The 9,313-nt window shown below is 39.1% G+C and overlaps 1 protein-coding gene across 3 annotated transcripts in view; it reads right to left on the reverse strand.

The window, feature by feature from the left end:
• The window catches only part of col18a1a (collagen type XVIII alpha 1 chain a), a 72,046-nt gene continuing 62,733 nt past the window's right edge, over nucleotides 1-9,313 (reverse strand). For all 3 annotated transcript variants that reach the window (XM_035677103.1, XM_035677102.1, XM_035677101.1), the window contains 21 exons: nucleotides 9,065-9,154; nucleotides 8,940-8,972; nucleotides 8,340-8,375; nucleotides 7,240-7,299; nucleotides 7,061-7,138; nucleotides 6,778-6,813; nucleotides 6,625-6,678; nucleotides 6,376-6,447; nucleotides 5,896-5,970; nucleotides 5,375-5,405; nucleotides 4,968-5,021; nucleotides 4,810-4,844; nucleotides 4,577-4,711; nucleotides 4,292-4,442; nucleotides 4,005-4,069; nucleotides 3,641-3,769; nucleotides 2,861-2,893; nucleotides 2,424-2,750; nucleotides 1,845-2,042; nucleotides 1,530-1,645; nucleotides 1-1,367 (listed from right to left, as the gene is read on the reverse strand). In XM_035677103.1, the coding sequence (XP_035532996.1) occupies nucleotides 1,154-1,367; nucleotides 1,530-1,645; nucleotides 1,845-2,042; nucleotides 2,424-2,750; nucleotides 2,861-2,893; nucleotides 3,641-3,769; nucleotides 4,005-4,069; nucleotides 4,292-4,442; nucleotides 4,577-4,711; nucleotides 4,810-4,844; nucleotides 4,968-5,021; nucleotides 5,375-5,405; nucleotides 5,896-5,970; nucleotides 6,376-6,447; nucleotides 6,625-6,678; nucleotides 6,778-6,813; nucleotides 7,061-7,138; nucleotides 7,240-7,299; nucleotides 8,340-8,375; nucleotides 8,940-8,972; nucleotides 9,065-9,154 (2,022 nt within the window). In that variant the 3' untranslated portion in view covers nucleotides 1-1,153. The remainder of the gene's footprint in view (nucleotides 1,368-1,529; nucleotides 1,646-1,844; nucleotides 2,043-2,423; nucleotides 2,751-2,860; nucleotides 2,894-3,640; nucleotides 3,770-4,004; nucleotides 4,070-4,291; nucleotides 4,443-4,576; nucleotides 4,712-4,809; nucleotides 4,845-4,967; nucleotides 5,022-5,374; nucleotides 5,406-5,895; nucleotides 5,971-6,375; nucleotides 6,448-6,624; nucleotides 6,679-6,777; nucleotides 6,814-7,060; nucleotides 7,139-7,239; nucleotides 7,300-8,339; nucleotides 8,376-8,939; nucleotides 8,973-9,064; nucleotides 9,155-9,313) is intronic.

Below are 9,313 nucleotides of genomic sequence, written 5' to 3' on the forward strand. Positions count from 1 at the left end.
ATCACATTTTGTTGTAGTTGAAAAAGACTTTTATTCAGTGCCTGGGAGAAACAGTACAGCACAATGTGTTATAAAAAATGGATATCCACAGGTTCAGTCAAGACATCAGTAGCACTAAGGCCAAGTTAGTCTGAAATTCAATGCAAGGCTATTGTAACTGTCTCCTTTAACATACTGGTTTTTCTGTCCCTGACACCAGTGACAGCAAACACTCCAACAAAGATTAGCAGCAAACTAATCATTTCCAGCTTTCTCACTGATAGGTTTTTATGAAGTGGTAAAAGGGAAAATCATCATTTTAGATTCAAAAGGCTCGATTTCAGCTACAAGGAATCTTGCCTTCTGGATGTGGGATTATTCATTACAGTAGTGTCTGTGTCCAACAAGGTCATTTAAATTTAGCGTGAAGTAGAAGCATCTGAATGCACTTGAGAAGAAAACACTGTAACATTTCCATATTTGTAGAATAATGCATACAAAAGAAGTGATTCACTATATGAGCTTATTTTGTAAAGCAGTCCTGGTTGTGTAATAAGGCACAGTTTCTGATCAGAAGCTTAATTCGAAAAGAATTAAATGGTCTGTGCTGTGTAGAATATAAATGAGGGTATTTAGCTTTTTTTTTCCAAATCTTTTTTTTTATCCTTACATAACTTCATTTAAAAATAAATATCTATTATCTTCTTTAAATTTAAAATAGTCTTTAAAAGTTTGCTGTACCCCGTCATAACCCACAATTCTAAAATGAAATTGGAAAAAATCAATCAATACCTAAATAAAAAAACATAACAGGATGAATATAGCATTATTATAAACAGTTCAAAAGGTAAAACATTGATAACGTCAAAAAAAAAACAAAAATAAAACATTGGACAAACATGTAATATACAGAATTTTAAAAAAATGGATACAATTTGAGAACGCATTTAGCTTCACCCCTTGGAGAAAATATGTGCCAATGCCCCCGAGAAAAAGGACCAACACCCCCTCCGTTCGACCCATCTCTTTGGCGTTTATGGAGGGGAGTGTCTCTGCCAGGCAAAGAGCCACAGGGCCAGTTCATTGGACGCCACATGTTCACAAGTCGTGTTATCAGGGAATTAAAACTGTGTTTAACTAGGGCCAAAAACAAAAAAAGGGTGAGGGACGGGATTTATTTTTTGGAGTGTGATGTGAAGGCGTTCTCGATGCAGAGGATGATGTAGGAGCCGGAGCAGCTACTGGAGGTTTGCTGCAGGAGGTGGCCGCTCTGTAGTGATGATGCCAGACCCGTCACAGCGCGGTCGCCTGCCCGCCATGTTTCGCAGTATTGGTCTGTTTGCCGGTGGCCTTTGTTGGTTGATCCATGCCAGACCATTTTCTCTGGCCTAGAGTAGAGCAAAAACAAGTGCAGAGGTCAGAATATATATACATATACAGTATGTGCCCACAGATAGAATAACATACAAACTCTAACTGCGATCACCAAAAGGCTATCTAATGTGAGATTATTGTACAAACACATTCATGCCCAGTTAACAAAGACTCACCATGCGCTGTCCCTGAGGATATCTCTACCATCAAAGGAGTAGATTGGTACATTCTCCTTCATTTTGCTCACGTTTTCACCAAAGATAGACTCCCAGCTGTCGAACAAGACTTGGTCCTACAAGGAAGAGATTATGAATACTTAAATTTAATTTCTTTTAATCTAATTTTCAGTAGAAAACCGCAAACATTTCCAAGAAACCTTTAAAATAAAAGTAGTTAGGGTCCGTCTATGCAGGTACCTAATGCAGTAAACAGAATCCGCTGTATATCCGTCCTTTGTCAATATTGCCACTTCCCCAGCAGTAGTATCTCACCTTGAGGTTCATGATGGGGAAGCTGTCTCTGTCCGACCTGCGGACGATGGTGTAGAGGTCTTGAAGCTTGGAGGACAGGAAAGCTCTGAAGGTCCCCTTCAGGCCAATAGCACGGGCCTGCTGGAAGCACAGGAAGTCTGCCCCACGAATTCCTCGCATGTTACCAGTTTGAGGGGCGTTCAAGGCAATAATATGTAACTGATGAGAAAGACATAGGTTTTGGTTAAAATAGCTGCCTCTGTTCGAGGTTGTTATAGCTTTTCAAATTATTGTTGAAATCAGTGCAGTGCAATCTTATTTTTTTATCTTAAATAAGTTTCACTGTCCGGCAATGTGTGACCCTTAGAATTCAATAGGCTTTATTGGCACGATATTTGACATGTGTTGGCACAGCACAATTACTAAAATAAAATTAATATTAAATAATTAAATTGAGAAAACAATGTGAATACAAAAGAGAAAGTGCTATATTTCATAAAGCTAAACTGCTATATATAGGCTGGGCAACTATATCATCCCATATTAGCTTATTGATTGGTTTATAGCCTGTTGATATGTAACAAATAATAAAATACTCACTCCTGATCCTGATGCATGATCCACGTGGCCACCTGGCTGTGGTATAGGTGGGTTGGGTCGCCGCTGCGGAGTGACAGGATATCTGTTCTCAGTCTGCTGGGTGGATAATAATCTTCCATCTGTCTGACCTGTGTGTCTCGGGTCTGGGAATCTGGGATCATACTGTGCAGGGTATCTGGGGTCTACCGGTGGGTGTGGTGGAGGCTCAATGGGACGTATGGCAGAACTGCCTTGGGAGTAACGACCAGCTCCGTTGTTATGGGACTGGTCCTGGGACTGGGGGTAAAGGATCACAGGGGGAGGCTGAGCCTCTGCCAGCTCGTTCTCCTTCAAATGAAAATTAAGGAGATTAAAACATTATGAAACAGTTTAAACAGTCAAAATGCTAAAATGTGTTTACGGTATGCTATTTTGTATTTTTCTTCTGTGGAACTTACCAGATCTCTGAAGAAGGGACTGTACTCTCCAAGCTGAGAAGAGAAAGGAATACATTGAATCTAATTACTTTATTTACACATAACTATAGCAATATTCTGATAGTGTTTTACAGTTGAACAATAAATTGTTAGGAGGTAAAGTTTATTCAATTTGAATTGAAAATAATAAAGTGAAATATATCTTTTTTCACACCCAACATGAATACCAATATTTCTGTGAAAAAACATTATTGGCCTCCTGATGAACTTGATAGGATGTTAGCCATACTACTGTCCGGGGATATGGCAGAAACAGTGTAAACTTCTTTCTGATGTTTTTTTGCCCCCTAGTGGCCAAACAAAAATTATTATAACAGCAGCTTTAAAGTCTAATTGTATTAGAGCTTTATTGTACAGTCTATGGTTTAAAGGGGACCTATTCTGCTCATTTCAAGTCTCCACTAGAGTAGCAAAAAAACAAACTTTAGGGTTAGCAACTTTAGCCTGCAGCTAACTTAGCCGTCCTATTGGTTAACTCTGGCTGTACTGGGAGCTCAGTATTTGAGTTTAACATTACATCTTTAGTATAAGAGCTTTGGAGCGCTGGTGCCTCGAGCTCCCAGTCCATTAGCAGCAGCTAGCTGTCAGCTTATAGCAACAAGTAAGGCCAATATGTCAGTAACTTTCTGCATACAAAACATGAAGGGTTAGTCCTGACTCCAGAGCAGACCAGTTGGATAACTTATTTTGAGCATTTCCCTGTACTTTGCATTTTCTTGGGTGAAAAATAAATTACTGTACCATGACTTGCCGCAGTCCATCGCGTACTCTCAAAAAGAGGTCTGCTTTGTCTATGATGTAGATGAGGCTTCCCTCTGCCTGCCGTCTGGCAGTAGCAATCATTGTGTCATATGATCTCAAAACTGTAACCTGTGGAAAACAAATATATACGGTGTTCGGCTTTTGTTAAATTACATTAAATTACTGCCAGTTGTCAATTCTGATAATCCCTGAATATTTTATCAGGCAAATGTATTTTAGACATAACATGATCAATTCACAACAATTATTTCAGTGCCCAGACTGATCATTATCAATAACTTATTGTCATTGCCAGTTTAACAATCACATAGTCGCTGTTATATTAAAATGCAGTGGCACTTACCCCAGAGGAGGAACCAGGATTTCCAGGAGGACCAGGAGGACCAGGAGGTCCAGGGACACTGACAGCTTCAAATTAAAACAAAAGCTGGTTAATGATTTGGCTTATGAATGGCTCAAGTGGAGTTTGTCTCCAGCTGTCAACTCCAAGCTAGTTGTGAGAGGGAGAGTATGACTTCACTTAGAACATTAGAAGCTGTATTTATTCATTCGGCAAAGGCTCTAGGACGAACGCAGGAGTGTATAGAATAAAAATATCACAAATATTTCAACATAGAAAAAGCCACTTACGGTTATTGGGCCTATATGCTCCAGGAAATGAGGGAGACCCTGGAGGTCCAGGTGGTCCAGGAGGACCTGGACGTCCATCGTAACCAATCCCTGGCTGCCCTGGTGGCCCCTGGGGTCCAGGAGGGCCCATTACAGAATCTCCCTTTGGACCCTAACACAAAAGACATTAAACATTACATTTTGTCTATCATTTATGTTTATTAAAAGCTTGCATGCTTACTAATCCGACAATCTGGGCCGTTAATTCCTATAAAATATACGACAGACATTTTACTCAGAACTCACCGGCAGACCTGGTTTACCAGTTGGGCCTTGTGGGCCTTGTGCTCCTCCAAAACGTGGGTCATAATATCCACCACCACCAGGCTCTCCCTTTTCTCCCTTCCCACCTGTTTCTCCACGTGCTCCCTTCAGTTCATTCTGTTGGAAACAGTTTGACATTATGAAGATGTTTCGTCTTACCAGGAGAGCATACTGATGAAACCGACTGACTGTGGTGTACGGATAAGCTACTTTACCTTGAATGTGTAAATATCAAAATTAGAGGATGTTCCTGGAAAAAACAAAGGTTTTAGTAATTAAGTACTAATAATTCACTTTAAAACAGTCTTGCATCTCAGCAGATATGTATGCAATAATGGTACAGCATGTATATTTTATGCAAACTAGGATTTACCTGGGATTCCTGGAAGTCCTGGATCACCACGGTCTCCTTTTTCCCCTTTATTTTCTAAAACAAAATATCATTTTTAACATTAGACACAATATCCAACAGGTGCATCTGACCTCAGCACTGTAAAACTGTTAGCACCGTGTGTCACCGGCAGTGATGTCCTGTGTTATAGCAAGTCATTCTTCAAATCTAGTAAGACTTGACAGCTTAATCTCTTGACAATAAAGTGTATATCCCCTTCAGGCTGAGGCAGCTGGATCAAACTGAAATTAAGATAGAACTGTTTATCTCTGCAGACACTTTAAACCCTTTCTAAATCTCTCTTCCTTGACTGGCACGTTTGCTTAACTTCTCCATTCTGATCCCACTCTATGAAAACGACAAACTGTGTGTGTGTTGGGGGTCATTACCTGGGTAATTCCTTAAAGTGTCATCATAGCGCTGTGGACAGAGAGAAAAAACGCACAATTAAGTCATTCCCAGTGACAACAGAGGAAAGGATTTGTCTGTTTATGCTAAACTAGCAAATTAGCAACTGAACTAATTTTATAAGGAGTACGGTCTAGACCTGTTCTATTTGAAAAGTGTCCTGAGATAACTGCTGTTATGAATTTGCTAATATGATACAGTTAAGCTCTCAGCCACAAGAGGGTACATGGGAGATATGAACTTTGTGTTCTACAGATAACAATACAATAAACATAAATGTTAGGGCTGCACAATTTATCAAAAATATTATTGAAATAAGTGAAAATCAATCAAATCAAATACATTTTCCCAATGAAAATTACAATGCAAAAATGTTAATTCCAACACTAATGGAGAATCATATCGCAATATCTGTCAATATAATCACAATATGATTGTTTTTACCATATGGTGAAGCCCTTATGAATGTCAAAAAAAATTGTTTGAGGTCTAATGTACTCACGTTGAAGCGGTCTAAGGGAATGGCTGGCCCAGGGGGTCCAGGTGGTCCGGGTGGTCCTGGTTGGCCAGGGACTCCCTGATGAAAACACATTTATTCACTCTCTTACTACATATACAGAAGGATTGTGGTGACATTACAGACATACCATCATTAACATAGATGGACAGTATTTATTTTTGACAGTGATTGCTAGCATTGATGTAGACATTGGTATGTTCTAGATGTTAGAGCATTCTCCTAGCAAACAACAAGTCTGAGAAATGTACAGCTTAGATTAAGATTAAGTACACTCTGGAATGGTGTATCTACATACATATTAATGTCTATTAAATTGTATCACAGTGGCACTGACAAATTCAAAAGCACAGACACAAGTACACAACAGCTGACATTTGGTAAATTAAACTGGGATTGTGCTTTTGAAACCCAAGACTGTTAGATCAGCCTATCTAAAGCAGTGGTAATGATATTAACACTTACTGGGTAGCCATAGCCAGAACCAACTGCTGGGTCTCCTTTTTCACCCTTGTATCCGTTTACACCAGGGCGACCCTGAGGAGAGAAAGTCTTTGATTAATATTTTCCTGCACAACAGAAACACTGGTATTTAAATGTAACTACAGCAATGTACAATAGGTCAGCAAAATGAAATGAATGGTACTTTGTATAAACAGAATAGTATTTATATGAAAATAAACAAACATAAGACAGCAATGAATGGGTACTTACGGGTCTTCCAGGCATTCCAATTTCACCCTTTAATCCAGGAGGCCCATACTGGCCCTACAACAGTAAATCATGACATAAAAGACAGTATGAGCTGAAAAAAATGCTCCTTTAGTTAAAAACTGTATTGGTACATGAGTGTAGAAAAACACTTACAGAGGGTCCAACAGGTCCAGGAGGTCCTCTCTCTCCCTACAGGCATGGTGAAGGAAGCAGATTTCCGTTTTAACAACATGACAAAGACAACCGTAACAGAGAACACAAAAAGCTTGAATACAGGCCATCAGCAGAGCACAACAGGCAACAAATGTAGACATAAAAAGTAGTAACATATACTACAGAGGCGTGTGTCAAAGAGTTTGTATTTGTGTTTGATTTATTGTGTGAGAGTAAGAGAGACGAGACAGAAATACATCTCGTCAAATGCACTGAGACTCACCTTCAGACCTGATAGCCCTTCTAAAGACAGAAGACTTCCATCGGGTCCAATTACTAAGCCCGGCTCACCTTTCTCACCCTGAACAGCAGCAACGAGACACCACACTCAATTACAGATGTGTCTTAATGATGAGGAGTGGCTAAATTAACAGCTGAACAAACGCACAACAAAGACTTTACCTTCACGCCATAGCCTGTAGGACCGGGGTCTCCTCTGTCACCCTTTGGTCCAATAGGGCCCTGCAGGACAATAAGACAATAAATATGAGATTTATTAACTATCAAGAGGTAACAGTCATTTGGCAACAAGAAGGTCTTTGTTCCTCTAGATCAATTTAAGTCCACATGCTGAGCCAATATATTAGTCTCTGTTTAGATATTCAGTGTAGAAAATAGTAGATAAGAGCTTATTTGAGTAGATGCAGTGCCAATATGGTACAACTATACAGAGCTTAGTTTTGTGGATGCCAGACTTTACTATTATCTGGAGGCATAATGAGAATTTGAAAGAAATTGCGTTTGAATTGATCGGAGTGTAAAAAAACGGTCTCTTCTTTTTGCCTGTGAAGCAGTTTGCTTTCAGGTCGTCGATCAGAGGTGTGTTGTGCATGTGAAGAGGTTTTTACAGTGTTACAAAGCGAGAGCAATACAGGCCAGATAGATCTATATGAATGAAGATAAAATTAAAGAGACAGTCCCTAATTCAAATGTGAACAAAAGAGGCACCGCCCACATCAAAACTGAGCATACAGAATTTGAACCTGTAATTAAATGAAAAGACCAAAAGCAACAATGAATTGATGCTACTAGAAAGTATTGTTTGTGAAGACCAAGCTTGATATGGCTTACTAATCAACGCCATAGAGCTCCACTGTTGTCCAAAATTGTTTTACTTTTTACTTATGTGCAATAATCACAGTTAAATTAAAAAAAAAAAAGTCTAACACAAAAATGTAGCTAATCTACTTAATCAGATTTGTTTAAATGGGCTTTGACTAAGAATAGACTGGCAACATAAGTAAACACCCCAACTACTGACAGAGAGAAGTTGTAAAGTACCGACAAGCAGATTGTGGTTGGTTTTGGTCTTTTCATGAAATAATAATAACAAAAAAGTAGGAAGAATAGAATATAGAGTACATTAACAAGAAGAAAAATGCCTGTGTCTTTTAATATCACACAGAATGCTAGACAGTCCATTATGTACAGCTAAACACACTTTACATTCATGGTGCTAATAAGGGCAAGGTGCATTAATTATATAACACAGGGAGACTTACAGGGAATCCAGCTTGACCAGGTAAACCAGGTCCTCCCTGTACAGGAAAACATAATGCATTTTTACATTAAGCTTCATGCACTCATTTGTTTCTACTGACTTTATAATTACCAAAACTGTTCAAGCAAATCCACACGCAACTTATTCTGGTCTGGATTTGTCTGAACTCCTTTTAAAATGTAGGTTGTGAAGTAAGAGCAGCTTTCTCTCAGTGTAGATGAACTGTATGCAACTCTGGTAAAACAGAGGGGTTTGTTATTATATTTGATAAAAGGTCACACAGAAGTGACAACAACCCTGTGTTTTCATAAAGTTTGCCACACACATTCAGCACTGATGTGTCTTTTAAACAGTGGTTCTGTAATTGCCCGAACACACAAAAGGACAAGATAGAATAGTGCATCTTCTGTCGTTCCAGTGTGAACCTTTTAAAAAGATGGAAAAATGAGGAGGAAGCCTGAAACTGTGTGCCTGTGCAGTCCCACATACATGTAAAAATGACACATTATCAACTACAATCTCCAACACTAAGTTGTATTTGTTCCCAAGTTGTTTTGCTGTGTTTTGGTATCGTTATTACTATGGAAACATGAATACAAACCTGAGGCCCGGCACTGCCAACGACACCATCCGACTGTAGTGACATAAAGAGAATGAGGTTAAGATGTACACATGTACTCATTAAAACTGCAGATTGCACGTCTGCCACTGCTTATTGTTACTTACATTGCCAGATGTCTGGTAGATGATTTGTCCTGGTGGGCCGGGTGGGCCGGGTGGACCTGGGTGTCCGGTTCCATCTCGACCTGGGTCACCCTAAAACAACATACACACAGCTAAATTATATAAATAACCATCCCACTTAGTAAGACATCTAAGACCAGACCAGAAAGTGAAATGTATTTTTCTTTTGATATTAACAAAGAATATATAGAAACTACAAATAACTATTAACAGAAAGAAAGAAAGAAAGAA

This window comes from Morone saxatilis, unplaced genomic scaffold (genome assembly GCF_004916995.1).
Source record: "Morone saxatilis isolate NCDOM2014 unplaced genomic scaffold, NCSU_SB_2.0 Contig5, whole genome shotgun sequence".
In the NCBI taxonomy this organism is placed as follows: Eukaryota; Metazoa; Chordata; class Actinopteri; family Moronidae; genus Morone; species Morone saxatilis.